The 26,841-nt window shown below is 35.0% G+C and overlaps 1 protein-coding gene and 1 long non-coding RNA gene across 2 annotated transcripts; one reads left to right on the top strand and one right to left on the bottom strand.

Annotated features, from left to right (window-relative positions):
- The first annotated feature begins 196 nt into the window (after positions 1-196).
- Positions 197-22,421, top strand: LOC130052795 (uncharacterized). Its single transcript, XR_008801189.1, has 2 exons — positions 197-1,586; positions 16,685-22,421. It is a non-coding gene; the product is annotated as an uncharacterized LOC130052795 (long non-coding RNA).
- On the bottom strand, positions 6,441-8,817 carry LOC125675616 (headcase protein-like). Its single transcript, XM_048913376.2, has one exon. The coding sequence runs from the start codon at positions 8,179-8,181 to the stop codon at positions 6,682-6,684; it is 1,500 nt and encodes a 499-aa protein (XP_048769333.1). The 5' UTR covers positions 8,182-8,817; the 3' UTR covers positions 6,441-6,681.
- Positions 22,422-26,841: the final 4,420 nt, after the last annotated feature.

The raw sequence follows: 26,841 nt of genomic DNA, 5'->3' as shown, positions 1-26,841 counted from the left end.
AAAATCGCCCCGCCCCAATTTTTTTTATTTTTCAAAATTACGATTTCCGGATATTTTTATGTCCGGTCCAGTATCGTAAACGTACTTTGTTTCACGTTGCCTTTTAGAAACCCAAATACACATGTAATTATGATTTATAAAACCTTTTCTCAATGAGAGAAGGCATTTTCGAGGTCAAGAATACCATGGCGAAAAATAAAAAATAAAATCCTCCCACCCGCCCCATTTTTTGGTGAAGTTTGAATGATAATCTACTAATTAATTTAACTTGGCCTTATGTTTAACAAATTGACTTTTGGTTATGCTTAAGGCAGAATGCATCATCATGCTCTGAATACTATGTTGTATCATAAGCCAAAATTTTGTCTTATATGCTCGGCTTTAGATGGGACGTACTATGGTACAGCGTTGTCTGTACATCTGTCTGTTCAGGGTTTTTTGTTTCTCTTTTCATCTCTGTCACATACCAAGCTGAAACTCTGTGTAGCTGCTGCTTTGTGGGTCTCTTTAGATCATGTTGCAATTGTGATCCATTTTGACCTCTTTTGCAGGAGTTATGCCCTTCATTTGAAAATGGAGAGTGTATGATTTGTTCATCTAACGCCTTCCACAGTTCTCAACTGAGGAGCTTCTCATTTATGGAGTGTTTTTATGGGTATTAAAGATGTGCACTTGGCAAGGATTATGATTTTCTCAAGTCCTCAAGAAAATTGCAGGTTGTTGAACTCGGTAAATTTTGGGGAAATATTTGAAACGCGAAGTATTTGGTTTGTCCTTTTACATCCTGCTGCAGTTTTTAAAGCTTGGACCCTTAAATTATACAATGCAAAAAAAAAAAAAAACCATTTTCACTACCTTAAGTAAAGTCTTGAGAAAAGCAGCCTGCATACGCTTGTGACCGGCGTATTGTGTACTGTTTCCGGTGCTCTTATCAAAGGAACACAAAGATGACGATCAGCTGGCAACAGTAGGTCGCCACATTCATTAAAAGCCACAACTTTATGAAACTAAAGAAAAGTTTATGCTAATCCAGTGTTTAACATGGAGGATTGGAGTTGCTCATTTAATTTTGAATTGTCACCGGGAAGTGGGCAAGACAAGGTTAGATAAACGTCAAGTTTATCTAGATATGCAACTGTTATTTCCCTGTCTACTTTTAGCTTAACACGTCATCACAGATGAAACGTAGAGATAATCGGAAGATCCGCCTTTTCTTCATCTTCGCTAGCCAAGGGTTGTCGGTCCTCTCCACTCCCAGTTTATGGGGAGCGGAGTGGACCGAAAATCCTTGGCTAGCAAAGATGCCTTTTCACGGATCCGGTTCTGATTTAATATTGCAGCTTTTAATTTATATGGTCGGAATTAAGGATGTACTCTACATCGTCATAATGGCTGACTTCCTTTTAAAATATGGATGAAAATATAAATATCAGCAATATTGGTCTATTCATTTCAAAAATCACCGCCTAGCTGAGTAGGTTAGCACGTCGACTGCTGAACTGTAGATGCGGGTTCGGCTCCAGCAGGGGTTTTAAAAGAAATTTCGGATTGCTATCGACTAAAACTGCATTTTTTGACTAAATAAGGTAAATTTGCAAGTTTTTAATTTCAAAACATTGTACATATCCTCCACATTTCATCTATATTAAATTTCTCTGATGTTGCATCTTCCTTAACTGGTAAATGATAAACATATTGATTTATATATATCTTGAGACCCCACATGTCTAGAGATGTGATATTGGAAGAGGACTGGGGTGGGACGAAGAGAAGAATCTTATTCATGTTGAGATTGCGTTTTAATTTCAAATACTGAATTTAAACAGAAGCATTCTATAATCAATGTGTTTCGTGATTTGTCATCATCATTTATCAATAATTCTTGTTGAAAATGTTTCGAAACAAGACTAAATATCATTTTGAATTTTGATGGCTGTCATCACAGACCTCGCTTTGTGGCATTACATGTATTTACTAAGTTCAACGTCCATGATTCTTTCAAAAATAGGTAAGAAATACCAAATTTAAAACTGATCTGTGACCCATTGATAAACGTTTACGCATCAATTTTAGCTGCAGGGATAGACAAAAACAACCAAAAAAGGGTCCATGAACATTGCAAATTGATTGCAACACGAGGCAAACTTATATGATGCCCAACACATATGCTATAGTAATTTGGATGGGTAGTTATACGTGAACTTCCCGATAGGGCTACTTTGTAAATGAAAGAAAAATAATACTGGTAGATTAAATGGTGAAATTTTGAGTTATCTCTCTTTGAACTTGCCAAGATAAAGATTTGGACGTTTGTGCAATTCCCACGACACATTTCAACTTGTATTGAAGTGTATCGTAGGAAAGTGGAATATTTAAGCCTAACTTTAGACTGACGTTCGTAGAGCACACGTGATACATGTACAGACGCGAGAATAACAAGGACAGCAGCCGTAGTGCCTATATAACCTCACTCCTAGATGTACGTACTTGGCTGCCTAACATCACTCCTAGATGTACGTACAAGGCTTCCTAACCTCACTCCTAAATGTATGTACTAGGCTGCCTAACCTCACTCCTAGATGTACGTACAAGGCTGTCTAACTCACTCCTAGATGTACGTACAAGGCTGTCTAACCTCACCAGGGCCGTAAATTACATGGAGGCGGAGGAGGCAGCTGCCTCCTCCAACTTTTGAGCCAAACAAAATTAAAATTTAAAGTTCATTAGAATTTATGTTGTTTCCAATAACTAAGAACATGATACCTCCCTTAAAAAGCATTCCAAATCTTTCTTTTAGAATGAGTTAGTCAAGTAACATCTTAGAAGGCCCTAGAATCAAGGATTTTGCACGAAACGTGTTCAGTGTGCACAAAATGTGCTCAGCGTCTGGGGGCCTGGGCGGCCCCCAGACCCCCGCCTAATTTCCTGCCTCCTCCAAATTGAAGGTTAATTTACGGCCCTGCTCACTCCTAGATGTACGTACAAGGCTGTCTAACCTCACTCCTAGATGTAGGTTGTTTAACTCACTCCTAGATGTCAATCTCTACCCAGAGTTATCGTTCCTTACACTGTGTAAGTGAGAGCAAGGAACGACAACTCTGGGTAGAGATTGCCTAGATGTACGTACAAGACTGTCTAACCTCACTCCTAGATGTACGTACTAGGCTGCCTAACCTCACCCCTAGATGTACGTACAAGGCTGTCTTGGTGCCTTAACCAATATGTGAGGCGCCTGGCACGATTCACGTATTGATTGATTGTATATTGTTTAACGTCCCTCTCGAGAATTTTTCACTCAAATGGAGACGTCAACATTGCCAGTGAAGGGCTGCAAAATTTAGGCCTATGCTCGACGCTTAAATACGGCCTTTGAGCAGGGAGGGATCTGTATCGTGCCACACCTGCTGTGACACGGGACCTCGGTTTTTACGGTCTCATCCGAAGGACAGTCCCATTGAGTCGTCTCCTACGACAAGCAAGGATTACTGAGGACCTATTCTAACCCGGATCCCCACGGGGACGATTCACGTATAGAAGAAACCGAATAGTTCTGTAGATTTCCTCGTTTAGTTTGATTTTTTTATGACCAAAAGCGATACCGTATATCGGGTATAGTTTTGGCGCACTGAAAATAATGTCGCCTTGTCTTGGTGGATGAGGAAACTACAAAAATACAAAAAGCGCCAAATTCCCATTCATATTTTAAAATAGTACATGTAGCAAATTTAAGTTTTTAATTTAATAACGACGCAAAATGTACCCAATTATACATTTTGTGCTATTACATATTGCGTCGATTGAACACAAAATGGAATAACGCAAAATCTCATGAATGTAATTATGTATATTATAAGATCTATTGAGCGCCAAATTAGCATAAACTCCAATAATCGAAGATATCATTAATTATAGACATCATTAATTTGAATCAATGCGTGCTTTAAATGAATCAAAGATATATTTATTATCAATTAATGAGAGCAATATTGAGTTAATGTTCTCTTTAATCAGCGTTAGTATTGCGTTCCTCGTTGAAATCGACGCAAAATGCAAACAAATATGAAATCTGCATCAGTGGCGATCATAATATACATCATTTGGGTTTTAATGTGCAGATAAAATTCATCATTAAAAAAAAATTACATAAATATTGTTTTTATTACATTTAGTGATATTTTATTTTTCGTTGTCATCGACGCAAAATGTGATAGTACAATTATTTTACATGTAAAAGAAATCTTAAAATTAAAGAGAATATTTATTACAATTTGCGTAATAAAATTCTGCGTTGAACTCCACGCAAAATGCAATACTTGAATTTACTACAGCTTTCATCATAATAACATTCTGTGTGCTACAAATGATCGCAGTATAATGATACTAAATCAAAACAAAAACAGAACGATCGTTGCAGTCAACCAGGAAAGTATCACGCATGTATCATATATATATATATATATATATATATATATATATATATATGCCACTATAAATAGTGCGTTAGTGTATTTTTGTTAAGCAATTTGGGTGAAAAACGTTGCAGAGTCAAAACTCACACAACTATAATGTACGACTGCGGAAGAAGAAAATTGCATATGTATGTACAAGTGCCCTCCTCCCAGTGCCCGGATGCATGAGCTATAAAAACATTCATTGCCATATAAAGAAATAAACAAAAATTGTAATACGACCTTATGTTTCGGAACTGCAAATGTAGAACACTTGAAATCAGATACCACGTCGTATAAATAGGATCTATTTTAAGTATGATAATAAACTAAAGAATGTCGTTGTTGTGTTTTTTCTGCAGTGAATATTGCAACAGTTGATTTGATGTTTTATTCGATTACATAGTATGCAAAACATCGGCATTTCCTGCCTTTAAAAAGTCATGTCATGTGTAGGAGTAATAAACTGATAAAGGATAATTTAAAAAAAAAAAAAAAAAAAAAAAAAAGATTCATAGGAAAGGTGCTAATATCGGAAAAGTACTACGTTAGGAAAATATCAATGGGTCTCTCGCTTATCATTGCATGATTTTTGCGACTTGACCAAACTTAAAATAGCGGGGTTGTCCTCGTCATTGAAATGTCAGACTGTTTTAATGAGAACCAACACCTCGTACATTTATTTTCATGCACTATAAACACTGTCATCGCAATGTAGACCTTCAGATCGCCGTTGCTTGGGTTTTGTATGCATAGCCTTTTTAAAAGAAAGGTGTTCAATAGATATTAAGAAGTAGGGCATTACCGTAAGTGACCTAATCAAGCCCTGTAAGCAATTCTGTATGTGCAATATTGAACGCATGCCAAAAAAAAAACCTCCGCATTTGATTAAAGATCTATGCAAGACACGTGAACATTGTGAATGCGATATTAGTTATGGTCAAACTTGAGATTGTAGCAATAAACCTACATGCATTATCTGAATGTTCAGCTGTTCTGGTAATGACTGGTATATACTCCATCCCCGCTTTTATGACTGAATCAGTAAAATGTGCTGATCTTGGCAATGAATTTACAACACACGTAATCATGTTTAACTTGTAAACACCAAATGTCGGTGATTTGTCACGTGATTTAACCAGCACCTTTCAAGGCTACTTTTTCAGTGACTGGTTTATTTTTTTTTTTTTAGACAACACAATACTTTACCGGTTGGCATGAATATATATATATATATATATATATATATATATATATATATATAAAACAAAACAATATTTCATTTTTTTTTTCAACATTTAATTATTAAAAAATAACATAGAAAACATTGTGAAATGCCATTTAAACAGATATTTCCCATCCATACTGAAACTTTTGTCACAGCTGGAAAGTCCAGTAGAAATGACATGTTCAGAAAATGAAGTCCATTCTAACACAGATGACATAAACTTGAACACGTGTCCGTTAACTTCATCCCACGACAGTAACGAATCTCCGAGGGAAAAAAAATACAATGTGTGTACACAAAATACTATATAGATGTATAGACAAAAATGCTGCCCAGCGAAGTATTCAAAATTCCTAAATACATGCGTATATACATTTACCAGACACTATTAAACTGTCCAAACCCACCGATATTTCCGTCAAACAATCCATTTTTTACGAAATTGCATTTTCGCCAGCAGTTTGTTTTATATATATGTATAGATAACGTTTTAGTTCCAAATTATGCTGACTGATAAAATATGTGAAAAATAAACACACACGTAAGAAAAGCCATTTCCGAAATGTTGCGCAGAATAGCAGTGGAAGATACAGGCACTTTACATTATATAATGCAATTGTCACTGCCATGTGGAAAAAAATATGACACAGCAAACCGTGATTTAAAAAAAAAAATCCAGTTGAAAATAAACTACGTATAATACTATGACACGAATTCATTAGCACTTTTCAGTATATGCACCAAATATTGATAAAACACGATTGTTTATTTTTTTCCTTCCTTTCTTAAGACGTCTAACACTGAACCAATACGTAAAACATTTGTAAATACAAACTCGGTCCATCCCACACAGTAACGTCGCTCCGTAGTGCAATCCGAACGTTCCTCGTTCCCACAGGAAAACAAAATGAAGTGGTGATGTTACGCATGAATAAAGAACTAGAAGATGGATTATATTGCAATAGTTTGATGTTGGGAGTATAAAATCTACGGAGACGCTAAAGTTCAATTCCATATAGGCTGCTTGACAACGAATGTGTCCGACATTGGACGAATGAAGTGGTAGTCGTACGCTTTGCAGTATGGACAGGCTATCATCCTGCTGTACTCGCTGTAGAACGACAAGCCCGTATTGACGTCAACCACAGCGCGTCGGCAATGCTTGCACGTTAGGCGTTTCTGGCAGCACGGCATGGCCGCGAAGATATCGTACGAGTACATGGTTCCTAAAAGTAGCGTGCTTCCGTCCCATTTCTTCTTACAGGCGGCACATCGAATATCGGACCCACCCTCCAGACAGCCGACACACACAGCGTTGATGAATTGCAGACGGCCTTCAGATATCACCTGGACGACGTTTTCATCGTAAGCCTGTGGTGACAAGAAGAACGTACCGTCGATCATAGGGTACCGGTCGAACACTGGCAGGACCGCTTTGCACAACACACAGTTAAGGGAGCTAACTTTGTACGAACTTAGATGAGTAAGGACGAATGATCTCGTCTCATCGTTGCCTTGGCTATCCTCCTCCATCTTTATATGGTATGGGTTTTGTTTATGTTTTGGTAGTATGCTGAACGCCGACATGTCGACCCGGCGCCGGAAATACGCGCCTGCTTGAAGCGTACAGTCGGACGGGCAATCGAACTTAGGCTTCTGTTGCTTAGGAAACGAGAAGTTTCCATTAACGACGGGTGACTGTGGTATAGGAGAGGCGGATCCAGTCGATCCGGCAGAATTTGGAGGCGAGCTGCCGGTACTTACTGTGCTCTCACAGCTGTTGGTACGTAAACGCATGTGCGCAAATCCATTGACGAGGGGTGTGTTGATTGGGCTACTTCTCACTGGAAGACTAGAGCTAAATGTGGGGTTGCTGCTGTTGCTTGGGCTGGTTGCTGTGGCGGTGTTGTTGTTTAGGTTGTTGAAGTGGTTTATATTGACGGGTGCTGATTGGCCGTGGTTTACGTTCACGTTTGTTGAATGACCCGGTTTCCCGTTACTCACGACGGCCACGGGTTTGTCATTCTTTTTCTTGTGCTTTTTCTTGCTTTTCAGTGCGTTGTCAACAGGTTTGGGTGGTGGTAGGTAGTTTAAGTCTTTTCTCAGATGGCCTCGACCACACTTGCAGTCGCATGCTTTAAATGCAAGGTCGTAACCCTTTTTGGTCCACAAATTCTGCAGACGTTGCTTTTCACTCCAACTTCGGGCTCGTCCGCATGACTTGAGATACGCCAAAACAACTCCCTCCCATTCATTAAAACAGTCTTTATGCATCCAGATTCCTACTGTGCACTGGTCATTATTACAATACACTTTTACCGCATCGGATGGGTCGCTGGTATCTATCAATTCATCCGGCGTGAGACAGGCAGTCGGCGAACAACACGCTACGTGAGCTTGCTGGTGGCCATTTTGAGCAGCACGCACGTTAGCGTTCTGGTGCACGTTGTTATTCGTATCCTCTCTATTTCCTTTTTGACTCTTGTTATGCTTATGGTGCGGCATTTTTAAAACAGTATAAACTTTCCTTTAGCATCAAAAAATACAACTGCCACAGCCAGGAAATCTCCTATCGGCACAAAACATTCACATACACACGCCGGTCGCTACAATCTGCCGGCAAAACTTGCTTGTTTTTGTTGATACTCTGTGGGCTTACTCGTAATGGCTTTCAAAATCTACGATGATTGGCTGTGAATTCGGTCACCGTATCTGATTGGTGCTCTGTGACCTATGAACTTCAATGATTGATATGGATCCAGCAATGTAACGGAAAAAAATGTGTTTACGTTTGCAGGAGAACTAGGTCGAGGTCGGTTGACTCATATACTGTATTGACAATTATAGCGGGGATTGTTTACCACGGCTTGTTCTCCTTGAAAAATACTTGCTGTTTATGCATTATAAAGTGTGATAGCTGCAACTTCTGTTATCGACAGTAAAGTAGTAAACTAGGTCGGCGTAGAACCGCGATCTATTTTTAAGTCGGAATATTCTTGAGATTTAGTTCATATTTTTTGTGCGTACGCCACATGATGTGATGCCTCTCGAGAAAATATTGTAAAGAATATCTTTAATATTGGGCTATTTTTAAAGTAGATTTTTTTTTTCTATCAAAGATTTTTTTTTTAATTTGGTTTCGGAAAATGTATCATTTGCATGTTCAGTTTATATTCAAAATCGGAGACACAGGCAGTGGTAAATTTTCTGCATATTTATGTAGGCAGTTCTTTTAAACTCTATTTTAGGCCTGAAGACATTCACAATGTTAATCAGAGCACGGAGTTCTAGAGTTTATTTCAACATCGGTCTATTCAGGTGAAGATATTTTTATCTGCTCTCCATTCATCCTAAGAATATATATAGATTTTAAATAGCTGGGCTATACAGATCTTATACATTTGAACTTAAGAACTGTATTTTTTTTTTAAAAATGGAATGGTAAAACTTGTATTCCATGTATGACCATGGGTATGATAATTATGATATATTATACTGGGAGTTCAGAGTATCCGTGTCTTTATCACGTGCATTTAGGTACATATGTTCTATCGGGTCAGTCCTCATTTGGAAAGACAATCGAATCCATTCTGTTCTTACAAGATGTTGTAATTTCTTATTTTTATTCTTTAGCATTATCATTTTCAATTCTGATATATCCTACCATCATCATCATCATTATTATATTTTTGTTGAAAAATTCTGATGGTTAATAGCAATATGATTTTGGTACATTTTTGTTTTTGGAGAAATAACCCGTCATATCAATGGGGGAGGGGGGAGGGGGTTGGTTGGTTTCCAATCTATAAAGGGGTTTAACATTTAGTATATGTTACAACCGAGATAAATTAGGCTCAAGTTATGCAACAATATACTTTTATGTACAATTATTTTAAAGCAACATCGGATGGAATCCTCGATCCATTTCATCGATCCGCGTCTGACTTTTAATTAATTCAAGTCTTCAAATATTTAGTTGTTTAACGAAGTAAGTTGAAACTGATTATTAATTCTAGATAATTTGCACCATTTATGGGAAATCTATAGATTTAATCATGTTTATAAACACATGTTTCTTTTTAAAATACACTGACGCTTAACATTTTAGTTTTAGTTGATAGCTTTGGGCGAAAAAGCACTATTATAATGAGCTTGAAACATATAAGCATGCATACCATTTACACCGTAACTAACAAACACTATTTATTGGGATTGCATACACTTGCTATTTCTTTCAGCTTAAGTGAAATCTAAAATAAAAATAATATTTAAAAAAACCAATAAGAAAATAGAAAAAGAAAAGAAAAGGCTCAAGAAATACATGCCAAGAGCAGATAAAACTTTTTTCGGATTAGTTCTGGATGGCTCCTATCCTACCCCCCCCCCCCCCCCCCCCCCCCCGATATTGCCTCCTACAGTCTGGATACATGTACATGTATGATACATTCCCATGGAACTCTTTACTTTGCGTTTTTGGCTTAAATGGTTCACAATGCATGTGTGTTTGTGCGTAATAATAATGCTATTTTTTTTTTAGAATGTAACTATTTCATTCGACAACCATTTTTAACATTAAGAACTTCATTGAATAATAGAATAGACTAGGCATTTCTATGTATTTCACTTTATACTGCATCGATTAATGTGAAAGAGTGCACTTAGCCCGGGCTGTGTTTATTTCTCACCACGAACACCAACATTGATTTGGTGTTATACATGTACATGTATATTCTTTTGATGGCCGACAGTACATTCTTTTGATGGCCGGCAAACTCCAACATCTGTGAATGATGGACTTTCAGAGGCGTACCTTCGTTAGGCTCGAGTAGGCACGTGCCTACACATTTTTTTTTTCATTTTCAAAACACATTTTTGTCCAAAAATATTTTTAGCAAAAAATGTTCATATATATTTCTAGTTTTTAAAATCGGATATAAAATTATTATTCCGTCGGGCCTTTTCTTTTTATAATATATTCTACATGTTATGAATAATAGTTAATTTTTTATTTTTTTTAATTTTTTTTTTTGTTTTTTTTTTTTGGTAAAGTTCTGCTGATCGCAATGACTCACTCGACTTAACAGTTTAAAAATCTTTGAACAGTTGTACAATATCTAATGCCTATTGCAATTATTTTTAATGCTCAGAGTAGTGCAATTTAAATGAGTCCCAATATTTCAAAATTTCTCGGGGGTGACCCACGACCCCCCCCCCCCCCCCCCCCAACAGTAAGGGACAACCCCCTCCCACACCCACCCACCTCCCATCGGTCAAACCTTTATCTTTCCGGCCCACACATTGAAATAGTCCTAGCCACGCCCCTGGCTTTACTGGTTATATATATATATATATATATATATATATATATATATATATATATACACGTAATACTTTCCTATTGATATTAAGGCCGGCGTGCACTGGTGACACATTGTGCAGTGATACAGAGATTCCACACCATACACAGAATGCTCGAGATAGAATATAATCATTACGTATAGAGTTATATGCGTCTGTGTTACCGTCAACCCCCCCCCCCCCTCCACCCCACCACTACCACCACCCTTCCCCGTCCATTCAGCACCCGGCAGGACTAACGTTAATTCAAGAACTAGTTTGTGTATCGAGTATACACAATTGTACACACAGGCTGATCTAATGTGTAAGTGTGCTCAGCTCTATGGTGGAGAACCACACACGTTCTGAACTGTATCTAACTAGATCTATAGTGAAGAGCTGCATAGGAAGGATGACTTGATCCCCCAGAACTGTTAGTCACATTCCGTCACCATGTTTATATTTAGCCAAGGAAATTCCACGATTAACATAAAAGCGAACATAAATGCTTGTTCTTTATGTAGAGTGATTTCTACAGATTTAGAAAAAACAAAAATCCATAAATGTATGATTTCTGCATGATTATTATATCTTTTTTCCAAAGTTGACGGTTCACGTTCTACTTTATTATGTGCTCAGAGAATCATTCAATCATTTATTTTTAGTTGGGGGGAGTGTCCGGAATATTTGTTTTCCTACTCAATCCGAGACAGGCTATCACCAGATAGGTAAATCTGTTAAAACTAGTACTAAATTGCCTTGCCCTCGTAATCTACCGAAATTAAATAATTTCACATTCTATATTTGAGAACTACCAGCACTATGTAACGTGTGAATGTGCCGTAAACTCACTAATTTTCAGAGTCTATACGTTTTGCTGTTTTCGCGGTACGCGGGTTTGCTCACAAATGGAAATCTTCATCGAACACGAGATAGAAAGAGAAATACCGCAGTGATTGATGACATCTCTTCTTCCATGAAATCCTGATATTTGTAGTTTAGGAAGAAGACATTAAACATTATACCTTTAGTGCCGTACAGATGTTGTAGAGGAACTCTCTAGTTAACGTCTCAGTGAATGCTTTATAATTGTCGAGATGTTATCACATAACAATTAAACATTCTGTTGTGTTGATACTGAAATAGAAACTTAATTTCAAGTAAAATTTAAGAATCATGCAACAATGTCAATTGTGCAAGTATTTACACTTCGTCGGGTTTTTCTAGTTAAATATCTTTCCACAGCATCGGAAGACACAGAAATCGTAATTTTGAATTGTATATTTAGTTTATTTTCTGTTTATTGAATGCGAAAGCGCTTTGGAATGAATGTGAAATCTTCATCTGAAATTTATCTATATACATTTATATACGATTATTTTTATCATGCGTTCCTATAAATTGATAGCAATTGCTTTTCTCGATGTTTATGCAATACAACTACATGTAGTAAGTATACGCGAGAACAGTAGGTAATAATTATGATATGTACAGGTGTAGATGTACAGGTGTATATATACAGGTGTATAGATGTACAGGTGTATATGTACAGATGTATATATGTACAGGTGTAGATGTACAGGTGTATATGTACAGGTGTATAGATGTACAGGTGTATACGTACAGGTATATAAATGTACAGGTGCAGATGTACAGGTGTATATGTACAGGTGTATAGATGTACAGGTGTATATGTACAGGTGTATACGTACAGGTGTATAGATGTACAGGTGTAGATGTACAGGTGTATAGATGTACAGGTGTATATGTACAGGTGTAAACAGGACAACGCTGGGATGAATATATAATGTAGTCTCGTATAGAGAAGGAAACTTGAAATTTAATGAGAATATTTACATTGTGTATAGTAATTTAGTGGGACATAACGTAAACACGCACCGGATGTGGACATGTTATGGTGTTCAAGCTAAGAAATGCGAATCGTTCAGTAGCCTAGGTCACGCAAGCCGTTTGACTTCCCACTCGTCTCGTAGAACACTGCATTGACAAACGTGTAGGTGACCTAGACTAATCGTTCAGGGGTAATTCAACGATGGTTTACATTGACACTGTTAATTTTCCTGCAATGCGAACATCGATGGCCCCCTGTTTCCAACGACGAATAACGCAAGTTGTATTTATCTTATCACTTGGTTGTTCTTCACGACAAATGACTGTAGCGTTTGAAAAAAAACAATATAAAAACAACAAGAACAAAAAAGAAAACCAAACAAAAAAAACAACAACAAAAAAAACACCCACCCACCCGCAACATCGTTTTTACTACTTTACAGATCCAACAAAGTTTCTTACCAAGAAAAAGCCAAGTACATGTAGTTTCTAATAAATGTATATACATGTAATTTCTAATAAATGTATATACATGTAGTTTCTAATAAATGTATATATATGTAGTTTCTAATAAATGTATATACATGTAGTTGGTTTTAAGATTTGTACGTATGTTCTCAATCATATTTATTGAGGAAAATGATAACATTGTGTTTTGTCGTTATGTACAATGCGTAGAAATTATGACTGTTGATATTAGGACTAGGTACAAAACGGTCACTCTTCAATATGTGTTTGCGTGTTTAGACCGCTCGTATCGGCCATCATATGTCCCAGAGCTGAAATATACTGCATATGTCATAATTGTATATATCCCATCACTAATTATTGTATATATGTCCCAGTAATAAAGTATAATTGTATATATGTGCCAGTAATAAAGTATAGTTGTATATGTCCCAGTAGTAAAGTATAATTGTATATGTCCCATCACTAATAATTGTATATATGTCCCAGTCATAAAGTATAATTGTATATGTCCCAGTAATAAAGTATTGTTGTATATGTCCCAGTAATAAAGTATTATTGTATATGTCCCAGTAATAAAGTATAATTGTATATATGTCCCATCACTAAAGTATAATTGTATAAATATGTCCCAGTCATAAAGTATAATTGTATATGTCCCATCACTAAAGTATAATTGTATATGTCCCATCACTAAAGTATTATTGTATATGTCCAGTAATAAAGTATAGTTGTATATGTCAAGTAATAATGTATAATTGTATATGTCCAGTAATAAAGTATAATTGTATATATGTCCCAGTCATAAAGTATAATTGTATATGTCCCAGTCATAAAGTATAATTGTATATGTCCCAGTAATAAAGTATAATTGTATATATGTCCCATCACTAAAGTATAATTGTATAAATATGTCCCAGTCATAAAGTATAATTGTATATGTCCCAGTCATAAAATATAATTGTATATATGTCCCAGTAATAAAGTATAATTGTATATGTCCCATCACTAAAGTATAATTGTATATGTCCCATCACTAAAGTATTATTGTATATGTCCAGTAATAAAGTATAGTTGTATATGTCCAGTAATAATGTATAATTGTATATGTCCAGTAATAAAGTATAATTGTATATATGTCCCAGTCATAAAGTATAATTGTATATGTCCCAGTAATAAAGTATAATTGTATATGTCCCAGCGCTGAAGTATTGTACATAGTTGTATATATTTGTATTCATAATGAACGGGCATTCCACAAGATGCTATACCTCTTTTCATTATTAATTTCAAAATAGTAAACTTTAAAGCATGGGCATTTATGTACAGAAAGTTTTAGAAAAGGAAATTGATAAAGGCTTGCTCGGAGCTTTCTGTGTTTGTATTTAACCCATCTTCCGAAGTAGTGATTCACCATATTTCTCACAAAACAATATATATAATGTATGTAATGTAACGTATGTATATGTATGTGTTTGAATTTTCTAAAGAAATAAAATTCATTTTGGAAAATACATGATGGTACGACAAGCCGGGGTATTTCATTTTATTTCTTTGTTTCATTTCTGTCGAAATTGCCGGTCTTTAAAATAAACGTAGTACACGAGTTTATAAAGATTCATTCGCGTAATGTTCACTATTGCATCACATGTCTGAGAAAATGTCTATGTAATAATTGGTAACAATATCAAATAATCTTTTCTATCATATTTCTTTGCAAATTGATATTGCTTTCATCTGTGACAATGAATATATGTTTTTTTGCAAACTAGTTCGATCCGGTTTTTAGAACCACCTATCCGTGTAATCATGACCAAATATGGAGCGTCATCAAGGTCAAAGGGTGCATTGACTGTTAACCATATAGTATTCTAGTACTTAGATTTAGTCTATATTTTAAAACAATGCATATATATATATATATATATATATATATATATATATATATATAAACAATGATATGTCTTTCTTTATTGTTTTATTCGATGATGAAGGTAGCAATCATTAATTGAAGAAAATATTTTACATACAGTTTATGAATTTTTTCTGCAATGCTATCTACCTTCATCATTCGATTAAACAATAAAGAAAATTTTATTGTTTAATTGTAGGAAAAAACCCATTGGAACTTTAATGTAAATGTTCAGGATTTCGTTGTATATTGATTGCAGTGATTTGAAAAGCTGTCCAGTTCAGTTTATTTCACATAAACCATGGAATGGAACAAAGTGTATCGTTCATAAATCTGAATTTTATAGTTCAAAAGTTTACTTGTGCAATGATTTCATTAATTGCAGACTGAAAAGACGTAGGGATGAAACTCCATTCTCTCGCGGAACGATCAAATATAATTCCGATTGCTACACTCCAAATATGGCGGTAATTTGTTCGTGTCATTCTCGTGAATTAATTCTATTAATTTCGAGTCACCGATTTTCCTCTTCCTGCATGGTAAAGGTCAAATCGTGCGTTTTCCTCACCAGCTGCAAACCCAACATAATAATTCTCTTGTTTTCGTTGTGTTTGGTTGTTGCACATCTTCTGATGTTTGTGGGTTCTTCGAGCAAAACGTAGCAAGGTTAGCTTAAAGAGCTTGCCTTCCAAATAACAACGTACTATGATTGACAGTGAAAAAAGCCGGCTTTCATGAATGTCCCTGTCAAACTGATGAATCGAGAAAACAGACATAAATGAGGATCCATTCATTGATTTTTTGGCGGGGTAAAATGTTCAAGGTCGGGGTTACTACGATCTTACAAGCCCGACACGGAACAAAGACTTATTTGATTGGTCTCTCTGTCCTTACGACCTTCAGTATCACAAAATGCCTGATACTCAGAGTTTGAGCGGGGGTCATCTTTGTTAGAGCTCATGCAGACTCATGCAGCTGTTGTTTACGATTGAGACCAATGTAACGTTACATTGAAGGGTCAATCTCAGGTTGCCATGCCGTGCCTGAAGCACTAGTTGAAAATGTCAATCGGTGAAAGTTTCCTTTCATCATTTCTTTGAATCTTCCATTTAAACCTTAAAGCCCTCACCCTTTTTTGGAGTGTTGTGTATCGTAAGCCACTTCTATCTCTCCTCAGTAAATCATAGCATTTCTGGGTATGGTCATTATATCATTATATCAATTGATGATATAATATTTGAGAGTTTTAATTAAAAATGTAGAAAGATGTAAAAGCCCGTTACATCGATTATCGAGAATTTATAAATCATATTTTTATATTAGCTAATATTTTAAGTAAAATAGAGCATTTTTGACAAATTATTATGAATTACAAATAAAGCATCTAAAATGCAAGAAAGCGAAGCAAATACGATTAATGACTAGGTGTTTGTTTTGTAGATAGAAGCGAATTTTAGCAACTTGAGCCAAACCTTCAATGCGGAAGAAGCCATAAAACGTGAATGAACCTAAACAGCGACGCAAACTGACGCAAAAAGCAGGCCAAGCGCTCATTGAGTTCACGGCCAGGTGAAGGGGTACTCATTTAAAAATAGAATTCAGTTAATATATGTACAACATGCTCTCTGTTCTCTTGAGGTTTTTTTTTTCCTGGTCAAACTTGATCAATATCTGATGAAGGTATGCCTTACAGTGTTTGATAGCTAGCTACAACATGGACTCAGGTATTGTCAGACATTGCATTGTTCTATTCAAACACAGATTACTTGTCGAAACATAATATGAGACTTGATTTAAATCTTTTAATGGTGGAAGAAACTACAGGGTGCTCCTCACTGTAATACTATATGTGTATCGTACGTCTAGGGTAAAATTATGTCACATTGTAATTTTTGAAATTTACTGGGTGTCTGTACGGTAAATACAAAAAAAAAAAATAATTACAATATGACAGATAACATTTATATAAAGTGACTTGTGCTAATTTTAAAAGATCGTAGGGAAAAGACATATCCTTCTGATATCAAATTTTATTTTACAATATACAGTGTAATATTTCATAATACAGATGTATTTTCCTCATTATATGAAGACTGAAGAAAATACACTGTAGTGTGGCAATCACTGATGAAATATAATTCACTTGTGACATAATGTAGTACGTGTGGTTCCAGGGGCGGATTGAGAAATTTGAAAGGGGGTGAGGTTCTACCAATAATTTTGGTTTCCACTCTCAAAATGCGTTATTTTTACCTTTTTTAGTGTCTGACGATAAGGAGGGGGGGAGGCGACCCCCGGAACCACATCTGGATCCACCACTGGGTTCCATCCGCATCCGTTAATGTTATTATCAAATGCTACAGTGAAAGAAATGCCCCTATTCAAGAATTCCTAGAGATATATTTTATTTACAAGTTTTCGCATTCATTTATATATACAATTATAGACTTCCATATCAAATTAGAAAAATCCCCTGCACGTCACAGTGCTTTCATAAAGAAATGAGAACAAGAAAACAGCAGAGGAAATATTATTTAGTGAATATAACACTAAGTACATGCATTCACCACTAATGACACAAACTATACACTAATGACACACAATATACACTAATGACACAAAATATACACCAATGACACAAAATATACACCAATGGCACAAAATATAAACTAATGACACAAAATATAAACTATGACACAAAATATACACTGATGACACAAAATATACACTAATGACACAAAATATACACTAATGACACAATATACACTAATGACACACAATATACACCAATGACACAAAATATAAACTAATGACACAAAATATAAACTATGACACAAAATATACACTGATGACACAAAATATAAACTAATGACACAAAATATACACTAATGACACAAAATATACACCAATGACACAAAATATACACTAATGACACAAAATATAAACTAATGACACAATATACACTAATGACACACAATATACACCAATGACACAAAATATAAACTAATGACACAAAATATAAACTATGACACAAAATATACACTGATGACACAAAATATAAACTAATGACACAAAATATACACTAATGACACAAAATATACACCAATGACACAAAATATACACTAATGACACAAAATAAACACTAATGACACAAAATATACACCAATGACACAAAATATACACTAATGACACAAAATATAAACTAATGACACAATATACACTAATGACACACAATATACACCAATGACACAAAATATAAACTAATGACACAAAATATACACTAATGACACAAAATATACTCTAATGACACAAAATATACACTAATGACACAAAATATAAACTATGACACAAAATATACACTGATGACACAAAATATAAACTAATGACACAAAATATACAGACACAAAATATACAATAATGACACACAATATACACTAATGACACAAAATATACACTAATGACACAAAATATACACTAATGACACAAAATATACACCAATGACACAATATACACTAATGACACAAAATATACACCAATGACACAAAATATACACTAATGACACAAAATATACACTAATGACATAAAATATACACCAATGACACAAAATATACACTAATGACACAATATACACTAATGACACAAAATATACACCAATGGCACAATATATACACTAATGACATAAAATACACTTATACAAAAGATATACTCTAATGACACACAATATACATTAATGACACAAAATATACACTAATGACACAAAATATAAACTAATGACACAAAATACATGTACACTTATACAGAAGATATACTCTAATGACACAAAAAATACACTTGTAGAAAATATATACACTTATACAAAATATACACTAATGACAAAAGATATACACTGATGACAAAATATACACTTATGATAATGTAGTATTGATGTCAATTTGCATCAAGTGATGATACGAGTGCACCATGAGAGACATCAACCACTAATGATATGCTTTTTCATGTGCTACAATTTTTATCATTCATAAATTAGCAAATTCATTCACTATCAAACAATAGGAAATAGTTTCAGTCATTAATGTCGTCGTGTTTTTTTTTTACGATACTGTTATACATGTTGTATCATAAAGGGCTGGAAATTTAACTACTACAGCATTGTATTTTATTTTTTTTACCGAATTAGAAATTCTATATTGCATTCCACACATACACTGATTGGAGAGGTTTACAAGGAGTGTCGTTCAGCTTCACTGATTCTAAACCCAAGTAAAATACAAATATATAAATCATAACCAAACATGTTCAAACCACGTACATATAGCTGAAATAATAAAACGGCTATAAAACGAGTACAGTGTTTACTCATAAACACTTGTATTTACCAAGTATAGGTTGGTACACACACAAAATAGGTAACTGCGCCGTGAAATTTAAACTGCTCATAATCTATGTCTATTGATATCAACGGCCACTCTATTGATATCAACGGACACGTGCAGTCAGTATGCGTGTATGCCGAATATAATACCTGGTATTCAATATGACTTATTGATCTTTGATAGCAATTTCTAGTTCTGTGTGTGGCCAAAAATGTAAATTTAAGGACATATGCGTGCAAAAATGGGACCTGATTACTTATTGTCCCGAGTCTTTACAACCAATTTAGTGTGTAGGACTACTGCAAAAACCAGTGAAATCTACAGTCTATTATTCAGAGGCAATTCTATCATGTTCTTAAGAATTAGCTGAGCGTCACTATACTTTGGTTGATTTCCTGTGCACAGATCGAAGCGCCGTAGCACTGCAATAAACATGGCTGTTTGAATTTTCCAGTACGAATATGAATTACGTTGCTAATAATATGGGCACCAATTTTGAGATGTGTTCTATTAATATTATAAAGTGCCAGGTCAGAAATAAAACTGCATCGGAAACATTTTAACAAACGCGGAAAAGTTGTTTCTAATTAGTCTTCATCTAAAAACAAGTTGATAATCAATATTTGTCTGCTTCCGGGTGCTTCGCCATCTGTGACCCCAACAGGACTTTCTGTATGCCCGAAGGGTTGGGGGGCAACATTTAAGACGTTCCTAAAAATGCTGGATCTGCCCCTGCATGAGTGGTTTATGTATTTCGCATGAATCCGGAACTTTGTTTAGGATTCCTCGTGGAAGGGGATTATTAGGGAACACAACACCAGCTATCTATGAACATCTCCACGTCAAGGGCATACAAAATCTGCAATTGAAAGAAGAAAATAAGCGTTTTTCACTCTACAAAACATGAATGTTTTAGATCTAGCAGGCACTCTGTCGATATTAAAACAAAAGGTTCCAAGAAAACAATTCCGTCTGAGGCATCTAGAAAAACTGTTCCTTTCCTTAGTTAAAATCAACGTGCAGCGTGTATCATCAGAAATCAGCTATTTGGCAGGTGTACATGTAATTTGCATTCCTAAACATTTCGATGCATTTAGTAAAAACAAGCCAAAAAAAAAAAAAAAACCCTAACCCTAACCCTAACCCTAACCCAAACAAAAAAAACATAAAAAAAAACAAGAACAAAAACCAAACAAAAACAACAACAACCAACCCCAACCCCCAAATAAAAACCAAAAATGAAAAAAACAAAAAAAAAAAAAAAACAACAAACAAACAACCTAATTAATGCTTCTTAGAACTATTTATTTCATTTCTCGGTAAAAGCACTCAACATTTCAAATTGACACAGATAGGGAATAAATGTCTGACTTGTTTTTAATATGGGAATGTACACACATGTATTTCGCCGATATTCATATGCAAAATTTCCCCATCTTTCCATTGTTATACGAGCATATTACAAACATAAATCATTGAATGCAGAAATATCTTTAATTTTCACACAGATTCAATATGTTTTCGTGTTTAAATCTTTAGGTTTAATATTAAGAGAACCAAACATGACGGACGTATTCAATTTATTTTCACACCAAGTGTACAGGAATTGTTATGCATCGATTTCCTGCATTTTCTACAATAGACGTTCGTAATTAATTACGAGACGTGTAGATGTTCCAAGGGTTACTCTTTCTGTTTCTGATTGTTGCATTCAAGATGACGATACCACAACATAAAATATGAATGACTGATTCGTTACACAAATGTGTAGGGTATACATGTACATGTATAAATATATGATTACATACACACGTCCTTTTTGCAGCCTATATACCTGTTTTGACATTGATTATTGGTTTGTGTACTTCCCACGAAAACAAAATTGTTGTTTGTGAAAACGAAAGTGGAATATTTATGCTTCATTACCGTTTTAAGAACCAGACACTTGCCACAACATTCCAATTTCTGTGACCGAGGTTCTAAAAATAACTATGATGTAATTCCCAAATTACATAATACCCTTAAATATACACCTTCGCGATGACAGAATAATTGTTGAGAATGTTTCTTGCCCCGTCTTCCCGGTGTATGCATTTTCCCCGTTATACCAGATAGTTTACATTGGAAATTTATAAGGAGAACATGAAAATGTATCAAAAGTGTGAGAATTTATCAATTGACTTTTTTGAAATAACGTTTTTGTTTTCTTGATGTCATCGGTATTGGTACCCTAAGATAGATCCCATTAATTCGAGATTGATAAATTCGATTTCATAGTCTAATTCCCCAAATCTTTTTTTTTTTTTATTATTATTCTGAAATTTTGGCAGGAGGGCTAATAGGACAGAACAATAGAAAATTCTGATCTGAATAACTTATAGTATTCCGCCGGGCAAAACTATGTGAAACAGGAATATGATATGCCTGTACAACATTTTAATTTTCTCATATGCATTAGTCAGATGATCAATGTGCACCATTTCTATTCAAAAGTCCATGTTAAACAAAAATCCAATCAGTCAAATACATATACCGATATTGACGGTTTTTCCAGTCGATGGATGATGCAAACACATGGGCATATCCATTATAAATCAATCCAACTACATCCATTCCTAATAACATATCATTAAGGAATACGCGTATTGCAGACTTCAGTACAGTTATATTGCGGAGGGTTATCTGTCAGAAAGGACCCCGTTTTCGCGTGCAATTTCGCACGTTTGCAGGTTTTCTAGTAGGCGAGAAAATTATCAAACGTTTCCATATATCACGATTAATTTCTGGCAGCCGTGTAAAGAAAATATTCTATCATTGTTAACAATGAGTTTATTTTGAGAAATAATCAATTCAAAAGGTAAATAATATTGTATATCGTGCTGAGTAAAAGTTTGGTGAGTAGGAGTAAAATTGCATTTCTGGAGGCAGACGTTAAGTACTCGTTATAGCAAACAGAAGTAAAAGTGCATCTGAAATGATCCGTTACGTAACAACACGTGCATATCTAATTTGAATATATTCTATTCTGCTTGATTTAATAAATATAAGTCTTTCATCCTTGTAAATATGCTGTGTCCAAACTTCTTTAGGAGCCCTTGAAGATACGCCATGTCCTTCTGTACGAATGCATTAAACAACCTCTACCTTTCCCAATAGGACTTGAATTCAGAGATAACCGGAGTCCTCTTATGGCGTTGGTAACCTTGGACGTCGCTAAGAGACAGTTCAGATTTTACGTGCTGATAGACACGTCTAGCTGTTTTCACCTTTGTCGTTTGGCCGCACGCGACCTCAAAACACTTATCGTAAACGACACATGTATCATTAAAATGGAATGAATAAAGGTTCATCGAACAACTGATACAAGGACTGCAGACTTAGTACATACTACTATATTTACGTAAGAGTGAGTAGTTTCATCTACATATCACAGAACTCCGTGATAATGCATTAGGTAGTATCCCCAGGCATTGATATTCTGTTCAACAATTACATGCCATTGGTAATTTGAAATGTTCAACCTACAGAATGCCAAATTAACACATCAAATCCATTGTTTCATATACTTAACGCTTACAAACTTCAATCTCATTTGAAGTTGGGATTGTTTGGGGTTGTATGGGGCTTAAATGAATATTTGAAGGTATGTTTGGACACAAGTATAGTGGGGAAATATGTTAAGAATATTTTACATTAAATTTATGAGACAGCAACACAAGAATACAACGATATCAGGCCTCAACCGTGCGCAGCTTTTTATGCGCCGTAAATGGAAGGTTTTTATAAGGGGTGGAACTGTAGCTCTCTGTTCCGTCAAAACATTTTTTCAGAGAGCTACAGTTCTGCAGCTATAAGTACATGAATATGTAACAAAGGAGTCCGAACTGGAAAAAAATATATTCCCACACGTGTTCGGCGATAAGCTCAGCATCTGCCCGTCGCACTGTGACGTCAAATGTTTTGAACATCACGAAAGCTGTATATTTCATTTCTTGCCACTTAATGTGCCCCCGTTTTATCTTTGATAGGTTTAATTACTTGAAAAAAGGTATAAATATTTGAAGATAGGTACATATATTTTGAATATACATGTATATGTTAATTTGGCGTTCCATATCAACTTATGAATCAAATCTTATATGTATTAATATTTCAAAATGACATTTTCAACAATATGGAAATTGTTGCCATTTTCAATTTAAATGATTTTGGCCAGGTTTTGTCGTAAAAAAAGAAGAAGAAAATTTCAATAGGGTGAGTGGAACATGACAGAGAAAATTCATTACATAACGAACAGTGATCTACTAGCAATACAAAATAGAGAGTTGGGCAAACACGGACCCCTGGACACACCAGAGGTGGGAGCAGGTGCCTAGGAGGAGTAAGAATCCCCTGTCGACCGGTCACACCCGCCGTGAACCCTATATCTTGATCAGGTAAACAGCGTTATCCGTAGTCAAAATCAGTGTGCCAAGAATGGTCTAACAATCGGTATGAAACACGTCAGACATCATTTGACCCAATGATAGATTGTATTGTTATTGATGCTTGTTGAGATATCTTATAAATCATAATGTCTGATTTCATCGAAGGTCATCCATATAAAGGTCAAGGTCACAAAGACTTTGCGATTTTTTTTATCAACTAAGGGGTTGGAATATATTTTGTTTCTTGATTTAAAAAAATCTTATATATGCACTAAATCACCCAACTTTTTATACGGATTGCAAAGGCGGTTGTAACAGGAAAATACAATGGAAGTATATATATATATATATATATATATATATATATATATATATATATATATATATATATATAAATAAGTGTGTGTGTGTATTATAAAGTATCTATATCCATACGAAATGTGTTCGAATCTCTCTTTGAAAAAGGATTTTTCTTTTAAGGGTTTTTCCCCCATTGCAATGCCATTTTGTTATTGGATCGTTCAAAACCTTATTGCTTTTTATATTCACTCTATTTAGCTTCCACGTCATATTTCTTGGCTTTAGAGAACTGTATTTATGGAATATAACTGTCTAATTTTATCGTGGCCTTGTAGGACTGTGTTATGGAATATATCTGTCTAGTTATCATGGGAATATAGAAGTAATGGAAACATGATGTAATCAGGGAATCCGGTTATGTTCAGTTATATCCCCTGTGATACAAAGATACTTAGTCTAGACATCAATATCCTCTAATTATATGTTTTGGTACAAGTTGTTTTGTTTATAAGAATGGGTTTTTAAATCATTTGCGCTTCGCATTGCCTTTGCCAAGAAATAAGATGCAATGAAACAGCAAAGGTGTTCTTGAGATAAAATGTCACAAAATGTATACACAAGAATGTATGTCATTCGAAAGTGTAATGAAGAAAGGCGTGTATCACCTGACTGTCCTTAATAAAATTAGAGTATCATTACCTCTAATCAGCGGCACTTTTTGTACGTTTATATTTCAATTTATGTATAAACAAAGATGTATGTCAATGGAAAGTTACAGGAGTGTATTACACGAAACGGACCTTAATAATCCACGGCAATCTTTGTACGTGTATATTTAAATCTACACCATTTTACTAAACCAAGACAGTGATATTGAAGATATGAAATAACAAAGTTCCACTCCCTGCAACGTTGTAGTTTGAATGATTATTTGTCTTGTTCGACAGTAACTGTATCACGTAAGCAACGTATGCAGTGACCTTAGGTCAAACGCCCGAAGAATTAAATTCCGAGCTGCATAAACAGTTGTTGACTTTGAAAGAAATGTTGGAAAAACTAAGTCTAGATTGACTGAATCTGTACGAAAAGGACGGAAGAAGGAATGAAATACGCAGGTTTCGAGATAGGAGCTCTTCTGTTTAGGAGGTGCTTTTAGTACTACTCTGAATGCCTAAGTGGGACAGAGATCACTTATGTTACAGTCAGTGAGGAGGAGAATGAATTTATGAAAAGCGGCTTCTATTTAAGGATGTAAATGTAAAAAAGAAATGTTTTCTTAAAATCAAACCTTAGAAACGATGTCATTTTTACTTCTAATATCCTAGATATGATACGTAGTAGCAACGAGATAACATGGTATGATAAGAATTTCAAGTGTTGATCAACTCCCTGAGTGCTTCCTACTTACTTGTTTTGTACATCGATCGAATGTGAGTGATGAAACTGCCTATGAGAAACTTTACCGTGTATATTTACAAGTTTACGCAATGATGGGTATATGTTCCATCCCATCGTCGCAAACCACGGGTTATTGTTTCATTCTATTTCACATAGAATGAAACAATAACCCGTGGTTTGCGACGATGTGAAATAGAATGAAACATTAAACCGTGGTTTGGGACGATGGTCCCATCCCGGGTGTAAAACAAATATTTCGGGCCTTAGTATATACAAGAGTTCTCAGAAGGGAACTAACTCGGACGCATCTCGATGTATTTAGTATAAAATTATCATAGAGGGTCAGAACTTCATAAATATTTCGTGTAGGCATAAGATACAAAAGTGTACCCTTGCCTCTGATGCCAACTTCGATACTAATTTGCTTGCAGCATCTTGTACATGCACATGCTTCGGTTATTATCAAAAGATAATGAGTGATGGCGAATTCAATTAAACGGACAACACGGGGTTACATTTGACAAGTTTAATTACGCTAATTATATGCGGAGTAAAATATTGTAACCATATGCAACGGATAATCTCTGTCAAATGAACATAGAAAAATAAATTCCATAAAATCTGCATTAGAAATTACAGTTTGTATATAGTGCTTAAAGTAATTATAGTGTGAGAGTAGATAGTTGTAAAGACATTGTACATGCATATCTATGTCAAATTTATATTTAGTTATGAAATGATATTTACTTCAAGTTTGGCGTTGGTTACAACAAGACGTGACTGCATGCACGTCTGTAATATTGATACAAATTACTGACGTCTAGAGAAAGTCCCACGCAATTCAAATTTATCATAAAAATCCAAAAATATAAATAACACACGTGCTATTAAGCATTTCCTCGCATCTTAAAGAAAATATGTATTTGGCAACGTCGAAATGTTATCTTTAATCACCCCTTGATACAATGTATATGAAATATCATTTGTGGTAAAAATCGAGATGAGAATATAGGGAAGGGATATGAAATATGTTAATTGAAACCTATCCTTAAACGAAAAGTCTACGGACTTTAAAGTGGAGAGTGCTGTTTGTGAACGT

This window comes from Ostrea edulis, chromosome 3, assembly GCF_947568905.1.
Source record: "Ostrea edulis chromosome 3, xbOstEdul1.1, whole genome shotgun sequence".
Taxonomy (NCBI): domain Eukaryota; kingdom Metazoa; phylum Mollusca; class Bivalvia; order Ostreida; family Ostreidae; genus Ostrea; species Ostrea edulis.
This window is presented reverse-complemented; position numbering and strand designations above follow the sequence as displayed.